This window comes from Cricetulus griseus, chromosome 5, assembly GCF_003668045.3.
Source record: "Cricetulus griseus strain 17A/GY chromosome 5, alternate assembly CriGri-PICRH-1.0, whole genome shotgun sequence".
Taxonomy (NCBI): Eukaryota; Metazoa; Chordata; class Mammalia; order Rodentia; family Cricetidae; genus Cricetulus; species Cricetulus griseus.
This window is the reverse complement of record NC_048598.1, coordinates 31,021,496-31,040,011: the sequence shown is the minus strand read 5'-3', so window position 1 is coordinate 31,040,011 and position 18,516 is coordinate 31,021,496. Positions and strand designations below refer to the sequence as shown.

Genomic DNA, 18,516 nt, shown 5'->3' with positions numbered 1-18,516 from the left:
TGCAAACATTAGGATGAATTCGATCCTCAGAACCCACGTGTAAAAGATGGGTGGGCAGCACGAGTTTTTAATTCCAGCCCTTGGAATGCAGAGACAAATAGGGATCCCTGGCCGGCCAGCCTAGCAGATCCTTTGAGTATGAGGCCAGTTAGAGACTCTCTCTCAAGGAAAATCAGGGCGAAAGGTGCAACATCTAAGGTATACTTCTAACCTCCACACATCCGTGTGCACCACCCTCTATACAACAAGTACCTTCTTCACACACAAATACACAGACCTGTTTAATTGTACCTGTATTATGTCAACACTAGGTCTGGTAATGCCTGCAAGAACTTATATTTCTTTTTGTGTGTTTGTATGGTGTAGTCTACAAACCTGTTAAGATCTGCCCTAATCACTGAATCTATTTGCATAACCAGTTACCTTTGTATGTTATTATACAAGATTTGAGAGATGGGAGAAAAAGCATTCTAATTACTTTTCCTCTTAGCTCTGAACATTTTCTCTACCACTCAATCAAAATTAAAAAACAGTGGGGTGTATTGGCACACATCTGTAATCACAACCCTAGGGAGGCAAAGTCAGGAGGATCATGTTTGAAGTCAGTCTGGGCTATGGAGACCTTGCCTCAAAACACCTCCAACAACAACAACAACAACAAAAAAACCCAAAACTAAAGAATTTAGTGTGTAACAATATCTTACTGCTATTATTATACCAATATACACAAAAAATGTCTAGTGGTTTAGATAACAAGAAATTGTAATGGAGGTTAAAAAATGAACTACTCAATTTTTTTTTTTTTTTTTTAAAGACAAGGTCTTATCATGTAGCCAAAGCCCTGGCTGGCCTAGAATTTGCTCCTAAATGACAGAGATCCATCTACCTGCCTCTGCTCCCCAGTGCTGACATTAAAGTTGTGCATTAGTATGCCTGGAAAGTTAGGCACTCTTAACCTACTTGTATTTCCTTTTTGCCAGCTAACGGGTCTAATTTATTGTGTTCTATATGGTTTACAGCTTTGAAAATCAATTCTCAATAATTAAGATCTGTAAAAGACAAACAAAAATGTCAACCAACCACTTCACTAGCTAAGGAGAGTTGGGAAGAATATAGAAGACATCATTTTCATGAGTCTTTGCACGTTTTTTCTTTTCATTTTTAAGTTTCTCAAGACAGGGTTTCTCTGTGTAACTGCCGTGGCTGTCCTGGAACTCGCTCTGTAGAGCAGGCTGGCCTTGAACTCATGGAGACCCACCTGCCTCTGTCTCCTGGGTGCTGAGATTAAAGGCATGTACCATCAAAGCCTAGTGAGTTTTTACTCTACAACCCTTACTGGCCTGGAACTTATTAATTAGCTCAGGCTGGCCTCAAATTTGCAGCAATCCTGCCTCTATTTCCCAAGTCCTGGGATTAGAGATGTGAACCACCATATCTAGCCTTTAGAACTTTGTAGTATGATGGAAGATTCAATATGCAAATAAGTAACAAGATGCATTCATACAAAAAAAATACAGAGATGCATAAGCAATTTGCTTACATGTACATAAATACTACATAGACTAGCAACTATATACACACATATATTTTCTACCTACCTCAAATCAAAATTTTTTTAAACCAAGTTCTAAATGACTCAAAGGTGTAATGTTAAGGAGTTAACTTTACTCTCAGGTTTATAGGTATCGCTATCATTAGGAAAAAGTTCCATATTAAAAAAACTTTTTTATGTAGGAGTGCTTTGCCTACACACACACACACACACACACACACACACACACACACACACACACACACACACACACACACGTACGTGGCTATAGTCACTGGATCCCCTGGAACTGGAGTTACAGACAGTTTTGCACTGGGAACCAAACTAGGGTTTTCAGCAAGAGCAGTAAGTACTTCTAACTGCTGAGCCATTATTCCACCTCCATAGTTATTTCATTTTTCTTTCTACATGTCAAATTCTAATTCTAGCATGCTCACAAGCAAGCTTAAGAAAAAAAAAACTAACATATATCAAATCCAGTATTTAACAGGGCCACTGTTGTTTGTCCTACATCTTTCTTTTTCATTACATTCTGTTTATTCAGTGACAAGTTCTTCAACCAACACAGCAATCCTAAGTCCAAAACTACATACCTGGGAGCTGAGTTGCTTAGGCTCATCCATTCTCCCAGGAGACTCACTTCTGGCTCTGTATCTTTCTGTCATGGAAACAACACTGCCGGAGGGACTAAATCTGTTGGAAAAGGAGCATAAAGGGGACCAATAGACAACTAGTGCCAAAGAACTTGAATGCTGTTTCTCCTCTATCTTATAGCTGAGGAATAGGACTAAATCAAACAAATATTTTCAGAGTGACAAAGCAAATATACCATATGAGAAGGTGAGGGCTACACACAAGCTTTCTACTCTAGTAAGTACTGAAAAGGAAGTAAAAACATACATGAAACCCAGTCTGTAGTTTTGTTTTGCTTTTATGAGTTACAGTCTTGCTATGAAGACTTGGATAGCCTGGCACTCACTATATAGGCTAGGCTCCTTCTGGTTCAACCTCCCAAGTGCTAGGATTCCAGGCATGCTCCATGATGCCTGGCGATTTTGGTTCTTGTATGTTAACTATTGGGGCTTTGGTTGTTCCTTTTATGGTAATTCACACATAGTTTATATAGACTAATTTTTTTTTTTTTTATTTAAGGAGGTACTACTTCTGATATAGTTCTAATGCAGGAGGACAACAGTTACCAACAATGGGGATGATATATATTCTGTGCTCCAGAATATTTAGACCATTAAGGTCACATGATGGGAAATACTCAAATCAAGACGATTTATGTGGTTAAGTCTACTAAATGTCAACATGACCAACTATAAACAAAAGAGATGAGTTAGTTGGTTTTAATGCTCCCAAGATCAATTTCACATTTATTTGTTTGTTTATGAGAGGCATGTGTGTGCCAGCATGTGTGTAGAGGTCAGACAACAACTTGTTATAGTCCATTCTTTCCTTCTGCCATGTGGGGCCCAGGGACTGAACTTAGATGGTCAGGCTTGGCTCTAAGTGCCTTTACTCATGTCAGCCTATCTCAAGCAGGGAAAAGAACAAGCTAACCTATAATCTAGGGCCTGGGTGCCTAAGGCAGGAAGAATGCATGAGTTTGCAGCTACCCTAGGCTATACAGCAAGCTATAGACCATCTTGAACTATGGGGTAAGACCCTGTCTCAAAAAAACAAAACAAAACAAAAATCCATACATGAGCTGGGCAGTGGTGGTACACTCCTTTAATTGGAGTATTTGGGAGGCATAGGCAGCCTGGTCTACAGGAGTTGAGTTCCAGGACAGCCAGAGCTACACAGAAAAATCCTGTCTCAAAAGCAAAACAAAACAAGAAACAAACAACAATTAACAAAATCCAAACATGGTGCCTCAGGCCAGTAATCTCAGTACTCAGGAGGCTGAGGCAGGAGGACTGCCTTGGGGGTCTAGAACAACCTTGGCTATAGAAATCTTTTCTCAATAAATAAGTAGGTGAAAATAAAAAAAAAAAGAACTTATAATGTTACTGAAGGGACCAGCTTCCCTTTCGGCAGCCATAACAGCCGAACACGTGCTTGCCATAAACCTGCCTTGGTCACTTAGAGGTCAGATGCCTGTCTCGTGACAAGGAACCAATCGGAAGTTAGCTGGTGGCGCTATGCTTTACGACCCTGGGTGTGCTTTATGGACAAGGGCACAGCAATGACGTAGAGAGCATAGCAACCACCCTGGGAGGGCCTATGGGCCATAACAACCAGTTGACCAATCAACACAGGGCAAGCCCTCCAAGCCTGGAGGCACACCAATCGTGAGCCTGTGCGTACTCCTAGACACTCCCCTTACGCTGCCCTATAAGATCTTTCGGGAGCCTCTAGGAGCCCTCTTTGCTAGTCATCCGCCATGGTGGGTGGATCAAAGACCCGAGCTTTGATGGGGTTAGCTCGTTAAACTACAATAAAGCCTCATGCAATTTGCATCAAGCTTTCGCCTCCATTCTGTGTTTGGGGTGGCCGAGGTCCTGGGCTAAGATTCTGGAAGCCTCAGCTTTCCGAGGGTCTTACATTACCAATCTAAACTAGTGCTATTTTTCTTTGAATTGACTAGATGAAAGACAATGCTATTTCCATCAAAAGGAAAGAAATGTTCTAATAGATTTGGTATATTAGGAAGAAAACAGTGAAGACCATAGGCCATGGCAGCACTGGTGCGGACACTCCCAGGCCTAGGTAGTAGCAGCTTCAAGGAAAATATCACTAGGTGAGGTGACACTTGAAAAATATTGAAAAAGCTTTTCTCTAGAATCATTGTACTATATTTCCTCTAATTTGAAGAACAATTACTGATGGTACTAGGCTTTCTCTAATTTGGTAAGGGCAAAGAGAAATAATATACATTCTTATAAGGAAAGTAAAACTTCCCAAGGATACCTACCTGTGTGTTACTATATTGAGAAAGGGCAACGTTACTAGACATCTTAAAATCAGCTCCTTGCCTAGAATCCAGAGAGAGCCCTGGCAATAACTAATTTTAGAGTGGCTGCAGATGCTATCTGATTCTCAGAAGTGGCTGGTTTTTACCATAGCTCTCATAACATCGTGAATACATCAGAACCAGGAGCTTCCTGCTTTGAGAAAATAATGCAAGTCTTTTGGCATGTTTCCAGTCTCTCAAGATAAGTTGAATAGGAACATCAGGTAAGAAAAATGCTCTCTGTAACACAGAAAGCTCATTTAATGTTTACACAATAGGTTTAAATGGGAAAACAAAACTTACCTGTCAACTTCACTGCTGGTTGGCCGAGCTACCTTGGCTTCTAAAGACCCTAAAGAGTAACTTTCCTGTCCTATAGAACCATGGCCTGTGGTGTCAATCACCATGGCTGTGACTTCCTCTGCACTACTCCCATCTTCTCCGGAAGGCTGATTCTCTGGCCCAAGCCACTCTTCCAGGTTTTCAGTTTTGATGTGCACTGCTCCAAGGACCCTAACTTCATCTCCACTCCGTGCCCCCTGGTCTGCTAGTCCTGTTTCTACATACCACTGTCCTGCTCTGTTGATTCGAAGAATGGACTCCCGGCTCTCTACATCAGAACTCTGTTCAATTATCTGAGGACTAGTGGATTCCTCAGGGGGACTGAACTCTCTGATATCCAGCACAGCACTGACCTGCCCCCTCCAGTTTCCCTTTGCAGCATTATGTCGTGGGCTAAGTGAGCGGTTTAGAGTCGGTGTAACCCTGTGTGACTCTGGAGGTCTCTCTGGGTGCTTTGTCCTCGTTTGACTTAATTCTGCTTCAACTTCAGCCACATTAATTTTGAAATGAATGCCCTCTAGGATCTGTGTACATTTGTCGATAATATGCTGCATCTGCAGAAAACTAGCTGCTGTTAGGTAGCTGATAATATCTGCTAGTTGTAGGCATATCCGCCCCGTGTAACAGAAAGAAAGGAGCTCTTCAAAAACAGTAGGGTTTTTGATGACAGAAATGGACACAGTACTCATTTCATTCAAGGACATGTGATCCCGGAAATAAGGAGAGCTGGCAGCCAGTACTACTTTGTGAGCCCGAAAAGCTTGTCCTTGCACATTGACCACAATATCACAGAGACGGCCTTGCATTCGTAGCTGGTTGAGGTGGCTCAGAACAGAGTTGCTGAAGTCAGGGATCTCCAATTGTATGTTCCCACTTTTCTCCATGGTCATGCCTGAAAGTACAGGCAGACATTCAACCCTGCTGAAAGAGCAAACCATATTCTTAGCACCAGTTTTACTCCTTTCGTGCTTTCTAGCTCAAACATCCCTAAAAATGTAAAATCTCCTGGCCAGGAGTGCCAGGTACACATAACATAATTTTAACACCTGGCACCAAGGCAGGAGAATCCATCTACATAAGTGAAAACTTGTCTCAGAAAAAAAAAAATTGAAATCTCCATATATGAAGAGGTACCTTCCTCATGATGCTTGGATATAGAAATAGAATTGCCAAAAGGTGTTTTGTTTTGTTAGCAACAAGGTTTCACTCTAAGGCAGCCCTCAAACTTGTGCCAATGCTCCTGATCTAACCTCCCCAGTGCCAGTATTACCGTGAGCAGCTAAGCCTGGCATGAGGTGTTTTAGGTCTCACAGTAAAATGCAATTAAAACAACCAAAAAGTGATTGCTAGACTGCTAAAAATTCAAGCTACAACCATACTTTATTTATTTATTTATTGTTTTTTCTCTGTGTAGCTTTGGAGCTTATCCTGGCACTCGCTCTGGAGACCAGGCTGGCCTCGAACTCACAGAGATCCGCCTGTCTCTGCCTCCCTAGTGCTGGGATTAAAGGGGTGTGCCACCAACGTCCGGCCAACCATACTTTATTAATAAGCTATATAGTATCAAGATAATTCATCAAGGAGGGGAATCAAACACAAGGATTTCAGATCGCATACAAAAATCCACTATCTTTTTTTAGATGAAATAAATTTTAGAATAAATATAATTATACACAGGTTGATTATAATTTACACGGGGCCCAGGCTGTTTATGACTATAAAGTGACTAATTTCTTATGTGAATGGTCAGTATTATCACTTTTTTTCGAGACAGGGTTTCTCTGTGTAGCTAGTCCTGTCCTGGAACTTGCTCCGTAGAGCAGGCTAGCCTGTAACTCAAGAGATCTACTCCCTCTGCCTCCCCTGGGATTAAGCCACTACACACCCAGCATTTGTTTGTTTGAGACCTGTCTAGGTAGCTCTGGCTATTCCTGGGAACTCACTATGTAGATCAGGCTGGTCTCTAACTCAGAGATCTGACTATCTCTGCTGAGATTTAAAGAATGTTAACAGGTGTGCCATCACCGCCATGCCAGGCTAGGCAAAAATTAAGTAAATCTTTCTTTCTCTAGCTACTAAGTCTTTCTCTTCCCAACAAACTCGAGGTTGGTAATTCCAAAGTGGCAATGCTACCTTAATTCAAGGGAGTTGGTTCCCCAAAGCTGACAATAAAGCCTGAAATTTCACACTAAAAGACTGCAACTGCATCAAACAGTCTCAGTTGAGGGTAGCTCGGATGTATCACGACGACTGTGGCTCACTGTGCATCCCATTCATCTCTAAATTTATGAGACTACACATCAGGAAGGTCCTGAGAAGCTCACATCATCAGCCCGCATTTACAACATTCATTGAGTAAACAGGGAAGTGCAAACACTGCTTTCAAGTAGCAACTTTAACCAATCTGACCTTTTTCCAAAGCGTTATTGTTTGTTTTGAAACTTTTAATCCATTAAGAGCCTCTGTCGATGCCATCACGAATTCAGATGTTTATTTTGGAGCCTACACCAGCGCCTTTTTGTTTGCTCTTTCCAGCAATTCCCCAGTGAGGAGGAAGCCCCTGAAGTAAAGTCTTTCTCTAGCGTCGGCACTGGAGGGGCGAGAGCTGTAAAAGGGAGAATCGGGAACGCTTGGGGTTGGCCAGTCAGGTACTGGAGCAGCTTCCGTGTTAAGTCAGGGAGCAAGGGAGAAGGGGACCTTGCGAAGCGGGAAGGGAGATGGCACAGAACCCGGGCAAAGAGAGCAGGCGCACAGGTGAGGCGCGGGAGGGGGAAGGGGGCGGCGCCCCGGGACCCGGTTCAGGGCGGCGGAGGCAGCCGCGGTGGGGGTGTGTCTGGGTGTGTCCCCGCCGCGGGGTCCTGAGGGAGGGGCTCGCAAGGGGGCGGGCCCGCAAGCTCTGCAGCCCCGAGCCAAAGAGGCGGGGAAGGTCGCCGAGCGCTGGGAGGGGAGGTGGGGCGGAGCGGCTGCACGCCCCAGGAGCTGGCTGCAGCCGAGACGCGGCCAAGGAGCGTCCGGTATAGGCTAATGGGGCGGGGGAGCGGGGCCCGAGCCCAGTCAAGGAACAGCACCTACCTCCGGGGGTGGAAATGGGCCGGAATGGGCCGGAACACCGTCCCGGAAGTGAAACCCCCCGCCCCCCTCCTCCGGAGCGGGCGACGTGCCGGAAGGAAATCAGTCACCCTCACACCGCCCCTCCCCCAGCGCCTTCCTTGCGGGAGCCCCCTCCCCTCAGCCCTGACTCCTCAGGGAGGCGGAGGCCGGGCTCGACGTGCTCGCGGCGACTCCGCCCTCCAGGCGCGGGAGGGCGGGGCCGGCGGGAGAGCTTGAGAGCGGGAAAGAGGCGGGGCTTGAGGAGGAGTCTGAGAGACGGGGCGGGACTTAAGAGGACGCAGCGGAGGGCCGTGCGTCGTGACGTCAAGGAGACCTTATATACAGGACTCAGCCGCCATATCGGCCTTTCGGAGCTGTGAGGCGACTGCGGGCAGGTAAGAGTCCTTGGTGGTTTGGTAATTTTAGGCCTTGTTGGCTAGTCTTTTGCAGGTGGAGCCGCCTCAAGCTGGAGGACGCTTAGCAATGAGTTTTAAGGCCCATGAGATGGAGATTACGGTAGCTTGGCGTTGCATGCATGCTTGCGCGACCCACATGGTGGTATTGGGCTTGTTAAGAGTCTCCGTTGGAAACTCGGCACCCATGTTCTCGCTATGATGAAGGCTATGTTGGTAGGGACAACTGACCTTGTTGATGAATACCAACGGCTCTGATGGCGGAGCATGCTGAGTCACCGCGAGAGGCCTTCATTTTTTTTCGGGCGTGCGTTTGAGGAACGCAGAGCCCTACGGGCTGATTTTAGAGACCACGAGGTTGAAGGCGTTCGCTGACACTGCCTCAGGCCTTTGTGAGTGGCCACTAACAAAGCCTGCAGCTGAGCCATGGGAAGGACCTGTGGTAGAAATTAAGGTTCCAATTTTAATAGTTGTCTTATGAGGCTTACACATCTTTTTTGTGTGAATAAAACTGGTAGTTAAAATTGGGAAAGGCCCGTGGCAGAAGTTTAAAGTGCCTGTTTTAATGCAGTTCGTTTGTGGGGCTTACGAGTAAAACTGGTAGTTGAAAGACAACTAAATTAGCAAATCTTCTTTAGGAATGGTGCCGTGGACCTCTCTGGGGCTCTTTCTGGCATATCATAGACAGGTAAGAACTGATGGAAGGCGGGAGGGTGTTAAAAAACCCTGTTAAAGCCCATGATGGTATGAGAGTAGTGGACAGAAGGGATTTCTGAAAAACACTGTTCTGAGGCTTTAATGCTAGTAGAGGAAAGGGAAGGTGCTGTGAAGAGGGAGTCTCATTGTGGACATCTTTGTTTTTTTCCAGTTTTGGGGCAAAGACGGATGAAGGATGAGGTAAGTACTGAAATGTGCAGTGAGGAAATTTCGAAAGGACAGTGCCGCAATGATGACACTATATTTGCTACTCTTGACAGTGGGATGACGATAACCATAAACCACCGTAATTGTAACTGAGGCATACGGGATGACTTTGGATGGTTTCTTACAGAATAAACAGAATTTACATTTAGCTTTTATTTTTTTCAGGATTTATGGAAGAACCTGGATTAACCATGGGTAAGAAACATTTTGGTGTATATATGTCCCATTGGAAAGAGTGATACCTGTTACCCAAAGGAAAGATTGGCAGATAAGCAACAATTGGGGGTCCCTAAGCCAACAATCTGATGTAGACAGAAACCCATGCATCTAATGCTTTGAAGATGGAACCAGGGAGATGTAAGGCCAAGTAGGTCGTTGGCTGTGGTTTGAAGAGGGTCTATGGATTTGTGAGAACTAGTTCTCTCTGTCTTTATCCAATGCCATAATGGTGTATGGTAGGCCTGATGTATGCTCTGGGTCTCAACCTTACAGAGTGCTCAGTCAGCCCATGTAGGGTAGATAGAGGTTATCACTACTGGGTTATAGGAAATGCTGTTAAAATCAGGGTCTTGACAGGTGTTGGCACACTAATCTCTGGGATGCAGACCTGAGTTCAGGCCAGTCTAGTTGAGTTCCAGCATAGTCAGATCTATAGAGGAACCCTGTCTCTAAAATGGTAGTTGTTATTCTTTTGTTTAAAAAGAAGAAAAGAGAAATATTGAGACAGACATATTGACTATAAGTTTATTATAAGGACTGGCAGAATGGGTAGACTAAGAAGAGTAACAGGGTAATGGCTGACCGCCATGGCCGGTCGCCATAGAGAGACAGAGCGGGGGAAACAGAGAGAGGGGACAGAGCAGGAACAGGGGGAGAGAGAGAGAGAGCAGGGGCCTATCTTTTAAAGGGGTCCTCTGCACCTTTGTGCAGACTTCTTTCCCATGGAACCTTGGGCTGACCAGGGTATTGCCTGAGTGGATTCCACCAGGTAACAGGGGCAGGCCAGCATAATGCCTGAACCTTTCAGTTCAGGTTAGCATGGTTAGCAGACTTAAATCACGTAGGGGGTTCACCATTTTGTCAGTTTTCTGGTGGTTGAGTACTGACCTAATTTTAACTCTTAACTTTAGGTACTTTTACTGGAAAATTAAAGATGAAATGTAAGTAGAGTTAAAGGATTGTAGATAATGGGCAAACATGGCTTGGTATGGTTTTTTGCATAGCAAGTACTCTTGCTATGTGTTTTGGCCTGCATGATGACAAGCAAATGCTGACTAACATGAAGCTCTTAATTAGCTCTATCTGATCCGGGCTTGGTTAGGTTTTGGTGGGACAAATTATCTTTTTTGACTGGGCTGAAATTCTGAATTTTTTTTAGGTGTTCAAGTTGTCTGGACAGCTTTTCATTTGAGTAAGTATTGGAATCCAACACCGGCTATAGGCCAGTTTAGAGAGGCATGCCACGCTTGTGGATGTCAGACATCTGCGTGTGTTGTCTCGTGAATGTGTTAGGTTTAGTTGGACTATGCTCTAATCGGGGTTTTTGTAATGATGTTGATCCAAATGTCTGACCTGAAAATAACATACATGTAGACAGCAAATTAAACACTGAAGAACCCTGTGACAGGCAACTAAGAATAATTGGATGATGCTTAGCATATTTGTAAGAGGTGTTTTCTTTTAATTCTAGCAACTGGTTGCATGTTTGCATTTGGATGGCTTGCTTTGGTAAGAAGCTAGTTACTGGGCTCTTGGTTTATGCTAATGAGCAGGGTTATTTGCAGTATTATGCAACAGTTAATTCTTAGTACTTAATTTTTTATGTCCAATTTGGCCTTTTAAATTACCTATTTTATTTAGGTAGGAGTACTCTACTTACATACCAGAAGAGGGCATCGGATCCCATGATGGAGCTACCACATGGTTACTTGAGAACCCTGGACCACTGGAAGAGCAATTGACATTCTAAATGAAGGTAAGGAAGCCCCTTTTTTGCAGACTCAACTGTTTAGGGATATATGCTACTGTTAGTGATGATGTATAAAGCTAAACAGATGGGAATCTCTCTGAATAAGATTGAAGATTAATTCTTAAGCTGAAACAGTAGTTACAAATTTGTGTAGGTGTCTACTTCATAAATCTGTTTGTAAATGGAATTGAATTTCTGTAGGCTATCAGCATGGTTCCGGTTGAATGAAGGCACAGACAAGGTTTTCTACAATGGTAAGTTTCTTGGCTGACCAAATATGTGCATGTATGAAAGTGTTTAGACAATTCCCCAATAAATGCCGATACTGTGATGATAACATAGTTCAGCAGACTTAACCTGATGAACAATCCTAAGTCTTTCGCTCCTATCTGACGTATCTGGCTGTAGTGGTTTAAATTGCTAGTACAATGTGGAAGTTGTGATTTGGTGTAAGGCCTGGCCTTAGCTTTTAGGCTTTGGTCTCAATCACATAAGTCCTGGCTATTGTTTAGAGTGTAGTTTCTTAGGTATGGTGGTTACAACTATAAGATTTCAAGATAGGCCTCTTGGCAAGAGAATTGTTTGAAAGCTACTGTCCAAAGAGTAGTGTGAACTGAACTGAGCAGTTAAATTTTTGGGCTAATAATTTTTTTTTCTTCAAACAGATCAGATCCTTCATTTTGAATCTCAAGGTAAGTCACCTTGGGTTTTGTAAAGATTCTATTTGGCCTGTAACCAGTGATGTGATGATTCTGCCAAATGATACATAGTGATATCACCTTTAAAACCGTTCCATTTTATTTCTGAGGTTACTATAGTAATATGTAACCTACAACTAGTCTAAGCAAGATAGACATTTTTTTCTTTTTTCTTTTTAGAGCTCCTGTGGCAGAAATGGACTTGCAATTCAGTCATTTTCACCTTACTATTTAAAAGGTGAGAATTGGAGATAGTAACTAGGAGGGCAGCTGGGGATAAAAATACTAACCTTAAACCTATTCCAGAATATGTGATGATTCACCACAACTTGAACTCTCTCACTGATTACTTGATGACAGCAAAAGATCTGATATTCTGTGTAACCTATTATAATTTAAATTAAAATGTAGAAATCTGCCTAACCAGGTACCTCTGTTGCAGGTGACTGGCTGGCTGGCTCGAGGCTCAGGAAGAAGATACTTAAAAGGTGTAATCCCTTAATAATATCAAAATAAATTGAATTAAATATATACAAAGTGTGTGCATTTTGCTTTCTAATTAGCATAGGGCCAACTTATGGGGTATTTACCACAGAGATCAATAGAAAGTTAGCTGGCCAGGTAGGTGGTGGTGCTCACGCCTTTAAGCCTAGCAGAGGCAGGCTGATCCAGCCTGGTCTATGCTAGTTCCAGCTCATCCTCCAAAACCTCAGAAACCAAAAAAGCAAAAGGTTTTAACTGGCCAGTAACCAACCACTTCATTGTAAGATCAGGATGAGCTTTCAAGAAGCACAATGATGTCCTGGCTTGACATTAACAAGAACAGTTGTGTCAGAGGTCTGGGCTCTTGGTTTAGGTGACTGGTGTAGTAGCCTGTTAGAAAAGAAGGATCAAATAGCATTACAGTGTGGTGTGCCCTGGAAGGTTATGGCTGATTAAACTTTTGGCAGTTTTACCTGTAGTTTTGGCTCCTCTTGAATCTCAAACCAGGCTGGCCTCTCATCAGCTTGCCTCTGCCTCCTGAGTGTTGGGATATGCCAACCATGATGCAGCTGAAAATTAAATTCCTGGGGTTAGTGGGAGACAAGTGGAAACATGCTTGTAAATTTGGGTGTACAAATTTCTGGGTGCTGAAGTCTCCATCAGTTTGCATAGGACATTAGTCACATTACAGGATCTACAATCAAATGTTAGCTGTAACACTGGGGTGTTAGGGCTAGAGAGTGCTCTTCCCAGCAATAGTTTTCCACCTGGTGTGGTTTGACTTGACTAGTTTCTAGCTTGTTCCCCTGAGGCTGCCTAAATACTATTTGTCAGAACTTGAACTAAGTTTCAGGTTTTTTTTTTTTTTTTTTTTTTGGTGTAACAGGTTGATGCAGGGTTAGTCTCAGTGAACTAGGAACTTTCCAGTTACTTTGGCCTGGAGCTTTGGGGATCAGCCTGTTCTTATCACATCTGGGTCATGGAGTTCTGAACTACATCCCCTAAAACTCATAGTCCTCTCCCCAGCCAGCCCATATTTTTAGATCCTCTTTCCATTCATTTGTGTTGTATATATGTGGGTGGAGCGCAGAGGACAACTTACACCAGCCTGTTTCACTATGTGGAGTCTACATATCAAATCCAGGTCTTCAGATTTGAAGGCAAGTACCCTTACCCAGTAAGCCATCTTGTTTGCCTGTGGCCCTTTTGGAAACAGGGTCTCATTTTGCCTTGGCTGGCTTGGGACTCCCTGTGTATATCAGGCTTGTCTCAAACTCACAGAAATCTGCCTGCCTCTGCCTCCAAGTGCTGGGATCAAATGTGTGCTATTAGGTCCAGCTGGGAGTGTTTTCCTTTTGGCACATTTTTAAGACTTCTTAGTCCTCTAGTTCCTTACAGAACACAGGATCTAACCTTTGCTATAGGGATGAGTTGCACGTCAGTATTGGAGCCTATTTTTATAGGAACCAAAAAAAGAACGGAAGACTAGTCAAATAGGTACTCTCACCTGCCTCCTTTAGTCTTTCCACCTGAGCACTGTGCTATAGTAAGCCTTCAGTGTTGTTGTATATGGATGTGATACTGGTGATTGAACTCGAGTTGTGTACATTCTATACAAGTGCTCCTGCCACTGAGCTGCTATGGTTTGAACAAGAATGGCCCCATAAGCTCAATATATTCGAGTGCTAAGTCACCAGGGAGTGGCGCTGTTGGAGGAAGTGTCACTGGCTTTGCTAGGTCCAGTGTCTCCTGCTGCCTTTTAGTCTTCTGTCTGCAAGTATCCTTGCAAGCCAGAAGAAGGCACAAGATCTCTCATTACAGATGGTTATGAGCCATCATGTGGTTGCTGGAAATTGAACTCAGGACCTTTGGAAGTCCACCTAGTGTTCTTAGCCACTGAGGCATCTTTCCAGCCCAGGATGTAGAACTCTTAGGTACTTCTCCAGTACCATGTCTGCTGATAATGGGCTAACCTCTGTAAGAAAGCCCCAATTAAATGCTTTTATAAAAGGAGTTGCTTTGGTCATGGTGTCTCCTCATAGCAATAGAACAATGACTAAGACAGCTTTGTTTTTAGTGCTGCTTTACCTCCTGATTCTGGCAACAAGAGTCCTGTAAGATAACCAGGACAATTATCAATTACATTATATAAGCAGCATGAGAGACTTAAGAGAAGCTTGCAAGTTGCTGAAGGTGCAATTCTGAATAGAATTTTGTGACTTTTTAAATTCTACCATGCTACTTCTTAGTATATTAATAGCTGAAAGGTCAACACAAAGCTCAATTTATATGGTTTCCTGTCGAGACTGGGTGAATTTAAATCCTCTTCTTGGAACAACTGGCTGGTCTACAGAGGCAAACATTCTCCTTTATGACTTGATATCCCCTGTCCTAAATAACATATCTGGGTTATGAAAACCATGCTTGGAAATCACAGACTCTAAACACTCCAATAAAAAGGTTTTCTATTTTGTTTTACAATGCTTCAGTTAAAAAACTTGTTCACAAGTCCCATTCACAGAAAGTCCTAGTGGGTCACATTACCAAACCACAGTTGGGTAGCTTCTGTTTCTTAATATGGTGATGAGTGCTTCCACATGGAGGCTTGACTCTAAAGTCTGGCAGCTCTGGATATTAGGTTTGGCAGAGCAAAGCAGACAAAACTTAAGAGTTCAAGTTTTTGGAAGGTGTGGCTGATGCATCCTCCTCTTCGGAGTCTGTTGGCCATGAGACCTGGATGTGGTAGGGTTTCAGCTCTTCAAGAGGCACAGAATCTGGGGCATTGCTCATGAGGTCATGTCCTCGATAGGATTTGGGGAAGGCTATCACATCTCTGATGCTTGGAGCTCCAGTGATAAGACACAGCAGTCTGTCTAGCCCTATGATGTAAAATATAAAGTTAACATGTGAAATGCATAGAACTTAACTTTGAGAATAACTTGTTTTTTCTACTATCGTTTGGAGACAGGGTTTCACTTTGTAGTCCTGTCTTAGTGGTTATATAATTAAAACTTTTTTTTTCCATCCCCAAGACAGGGTTTCTCTGTAGCTTTGGAGCCTGTCCTGGAACTTGCTCTGTAGACCAGGCTGGCCTCAGACTCAGAGATCTGTCTGCCTCCCGAGTGTTGGGATTAAAGGCATGTGCCACCATCTCCTGGTTATACAGGATTTCACATAATCTAGGCTGGCCTAGAGCTCTTATTTTTGTTATTTTTATTGTGTTGTCTGTGTGCATGAAAGCAGATGCCCACTGAGGCCAGTGGTGTCAAATCCCCCTGCTCCCCAGCATTGGAATTATAAGGAATTGTGAGCTGCTTGGTTGTGGGTGTTGGAATTCAAATTCAGGCCATATCTGATGCACATAAGAAAGCAGACTGTGGCAGCATGCACACAGGCTCAGACAGACTCAAGCCAGATGGGGGTTCCAATGGTAAGTGGACATGAACTGCCACCCTAACCAAGAGACTATCTCTAATCAACTTGCAAAGGAAAAATCACTGGTCTCTAATGGAATCCTATTTAACCACGCTAAATGGCAGGCCCCATGCCCAGCAGTAGATGGCAAACAAAAAAAAACCCAATAGTATTTTTGTAGACTTTTTGTTTCGTTCAGGCATTCTTTATCTTAACTGGTCTTTTGTCTATATATTATGATTTTGACTCTTGTGTTTTCATATGTATGTATGTATGTATGTATGTATGTTTACCGCTATTTTTGTTTGTTTGCTTGACTGTTCTCTTTCTAAAAAGAGAAAAAAGGGAAGGAAGAGGCCAGGCTATGGTGGTGCAGTTGGGAGGCAGAGGTAGGTGGATCTCTGAGTTCAAGGATAGTCTGGTCTACATAGTAATTTTCAGGGCTACACAGGGAAACCATGTCTTAACAGACCAAAGAAAGAAAGATGGGTAGAAAGGTGGGAAGAGTATTGGACGAGTTGGGGGACAGAAAGCTGTGATCAGAATATACTGTATGACTTCTTTTTCTTTTTTGAAAATTATTTCTTAAAAAATGATTTATTTATATTTTATGTGCATTGGTGTTTTGCCTGCATGCATATCTATGTGAGGGCATCAAATTCCCTGGAGTTGGAGTTATAGACAGTTATGAGCTGCCATGTAGGTACTAGGAATTGAACCCGGGTCATCACAGTCAAAAGAATGTCACATGGTGAACAATGTCTTGGGGGAACCGTGAGAGAGGCCTCAGGAAAAAAGGCAGAAGGGCTTTTACCTCAGATGCATTTTGTTCCCTGGATTGTTCTAAGATGTGATTTCATGCCTCCCATGACAAATATTTACATGCAATTTGTAAGACATGCTTATTGTTGTTGGATGCCAGACCATAGCTATAGAACCCAATCTGGTGAAAGGAGATGCTGCGTGCTGTCCTCTGTGTACCCTGAATCTGAATATGGCTTCTGCCTTGCTTCTGTGCTTTCCCAGATACAATCTATAGCACGTGCCAGGCAATTGTGAAAAGTTGACATAAGCCCCTAATTTTTTTCTCCAATTAAAAAACAAAGAACTAAAATGAGGTCCTCTGCAAGAGTAGTAGGCACTTTTTTACTGTTGTGTTGTTTTTAAGGGTATGTGTGTGGGTCACACTGTAGTCTTGGCTGACCTGGAACTTGCTATATTGGCCAAGCTGGCCTTGAATTTGCAGAAATCTGCCTGCTTCTGCCTCCCAACTCTTCCAACTTTGTGCTCTCTCTCTCTCTCTCTCTCTCTCTCTCTCTCTCTCTCTCTCTCTCTCTTTCTCTCTCTCTCTCTCTCTCTCTGCAAGTGTACAGACACAATCCCACACTAGACAGGAAAATAAAAATGAAGTGTTCATAGGTGCACAAGGCTCTGGACTCAATCTCATCTCTCATAAATAAATTACTGAAATAAAAAGAGAGAGACTCATATGGAACTCTTGGACTCAGCCACTCCCAATTCCTTCCCCTTAAACTGAAAGTCTAAATTTGAGACAGTGCCATGGAATGGAATGGAATTTAGTGTACAAAAAGACAAATTGTTTACCTAAGGCAATTCCTCCATGAGGGGGTGCCCCATAGTCTAAAGCCTGGAGCAGATGGGAAAGCAATTTCACATCTTCCTGAAATGCAAAACATATTTTAAATATAAACTGAACGAAAGTCTTCTGTTAGACTAAAATAAATAATAAGGGAAATGAAATTCAGTTTAAAAATGACATGACTTAGTGAGATGGCACTGGGAGATGTTAAAAAAAATACAACAACAAAACTTAAAGAGGGTTAAAGTTCAATGGACTAGGACAAGTCCCTCACCTGCACTCCAGCACTCTGGAGAAGGCAGGAAGATAATGAGTGCCAGCTTGGCTTGAGCTTCAAGCCTTAACACAAAACACTAACACATCCACAGAAAGGTCCACCTGTCTCTCCCTCTTAATGCTATCATTCACTGGAATTACATTTTAGAAGCTTGGTCTCGAGAGCCACCCTTCAGTTCCTGTACTAGCTGAGACAGGATTTTAGCAGCCCAAGCCTGACTCATATTTGCAACTCTACCTCAGCCTCTTGAAAGCTGATTTCAGGCTTGTGTCACCTCTGTGCTTTGTGACTTGGGCTAGTACCTGCCTCAGTTTTTCATCTATAAAATGAGCATAATGAGGATATCTACTCACAGAAATTATTGTGAAGGTTAAATAATACATCAGTGTATATATGGTACTTTTTTTTGTTTTCTTTTTGAGTAATGGTCTTGCTAGATAGCCCAAGATGGCCTGGAATGCAAGGCAACCTTCATATTTCAACCTTTTAAGTGTTGGAATTAGATGCATGAGCCACCACATCTGCCTGTATGTCTTATAGGCCCTAGCACACAGTAAGTATGGTGGTTTGAACAAAAATGGCCCCATAGGCTCATAGGGACCTGCACTATTATAGACTTGTTGGAATAGGTATGGCTTTGTGGAGGAAGTGTGTCATTGGGGGCTGGCTTTGAGGTATCAGATGTTCAAGCCACACCCAGTGTGAGCAGTCTCTTCCTGCAGCCTGCTGATCCAGATGTAGAACTCTCAGCTCCTTCTCCAGTACCATGTCTACCTGCACACCACCATGCTT

General features: G+C 43.2%; 2 protein-coding genes, 1 long non-coding RNA gene and 9 other non-coding genes across 22 annotated transcripts in view; 10 read left to right on the top strand and 2 right to left on the bottom strand.

Annotated features, from left to right (window-relative positions):
- The window catches only part of Zbtb37 (zinc finger and BTB domain containing 37), a 32,006-nt gene extending 23,932 nt beyond the window's left edge, over positions 1-8,074 (bottom strand). For 4 of the 8 annotated variants that reach the window (XR_003485667.2, XR_003485668.2, XR_004770334.1 and 1 more), the window contains exons 1-4: positions 7,929-8,074; positions 7,266-7,461; positions 4,818-5,774; positions 2,146-2,245 (exon numbers count right to left, since the gene is read on the bottom strand). Coding sequence is in view for 5 of the 8 variants with exons in the window: in XM_027417245.2 (XP_027273046.1) it covers positions 2,146-2,245; positions 4,818-5,746 (1,029 nt within the window). In the remaining 3 variants the exon portion in view is untranslated. Of the gene's footprint in view, positions 1-2,145; positions 2,246-4,813; positions 5,778-7,265; positions 7,837-7,928 lie in introns of those variants that run through there. The other 4 variants (XM_027417246.2, XM_035445707.1, XM_035445706.1 and 1 more) reach the window with 4 other exon arrangements.
- A 167-nt stretch (positions 8,075-8,241) lies between these two features.
- LOC103160181 lies at positions 8,242-12,481 on the top strand. 2 transcript variants are annotated; one of them, XR_003485670.2, is made up of 12 exons: positions 8,242-8,341; positions 8,998-9,047; positions 9,228-9,256; positions 9,449-9,478; positions 10,414-10,443; positions 10,662-10,694; positions 10,974-11,011; positions 11,144-11,258; positions 11,454-11,506; positions 11,918-11,944; positions 12,131-12,188; positions 12,393-12,481. It is a non-coding gene; the product is annotated as an uncharacterized LOC103160181 (long non-coding RNA). The 2 variants fall into 2 exon arrangements; XR_003485671.2 differs by lacking the exon at positions 10,974-11,011 and having other exon boundaries at positions 8,243-8,341.
- LOC113833687 lies at positions 8,549-8,626 on the top strand. Its single transcript, XR_003485898.1, has one exon. It is a non-coding gene; the product is annotated as a small nucleolar RNA SNORD74 (small nucleolar RNA).
- LOC113833698 lies at positions 9,093-9,154 on the top strand. Its single transcript, XR_003485865.1, has one exon. It is a non-coding gene; the product is annotated as a small nucleolar RNA SNORD75 (small nucleolar RNA).
- LOC113833701 lies at positions 9,299-9,380 on the top strand. The gene has a single exon (XR_003485893.1). It is a non-coding gene; the product is annotated as a small nucleolar RNA SNORD24 (small nucleolar RNA).
- On the top strand, positions 10,532-10,591 carry LOC113833688. Its single transcript, XR_003485899.1, has one exon. It is a non-coding gene; the product is annotated as a small nucleolar RNA SNORD44 (small nucleolar RNA).
- Positions 10,827-10,899, top strand: LOC113833697. Its single transcript, XR_003485864.1, has one exon. It is a non-coding gene; the product is annotated as a small nucleolar RNA SNORD78 (small nucleolar RNA).
- On the top strand, positions 11,306-11,389 carry LOC113833685. Its single transcript, XR_003485895.1, has one exon. It is a non-coding gene; the product is annotated as a small nucleolar RNA SNORD79 (small nucleolar RNA).
- LOC113833691 lies at positions 11,572-11,653 on the top strand. Its single transcript, XR_003485900.1, has one exon. It is a non-coding gene; the product is annotated as a small nucleolar RNA snR60/Z15/Z230/Z193/J17 (small nucleolar RNA).
- LOC113833686 lies at positions 11,986-12,063 on the top strand. Its single transcript, XR_003485897.1, has one exon. It is a non-coding gene; the product is annotated as a small nucleolar RNA SNORD47 (small nucleolar RNA).
- LOC113833702 lies at positions 12,254-12,329 on the top strand. The gene has a single exon (XR_003485894.1). It is a non-coding gene; the product is annotated as a small nucleolar RNA SNORD81 (small nucleolar RNA).
- Positions 12,482-14,881: 2,400 nt separating the features above from the next.
- Dars2 (aspartyl-tRNA synthetase 2, mitochondrial) overlaps positions 14,882-18,516 on the bottom strand; it is a 28,323-nt gene continuing 24,688 nt past the window's right edge. For 2 of the 3 annotated variants that reach the window (XM_027417242.2, XM_027417243.2), the window contains 2 exons: positions 17,453-17,528; positions 14,882-15,312 (listed from right to left, as the gene is read on the bottom strand). In XM_027417242.2, the coding sequence (XP_027273043.1) occupies positions 15,098-15,312; positions 17,453-17,528 (291 nt within the window). In that variant the 3' untranslated portion in view covers positions 14,882-15,097. The remainder of the gene's footprint in view (positions 15,313-17,452; positions 17,529-18,516) is intronic. The other variant, XM_027417244.2, reaches the window with a different exon arrangement.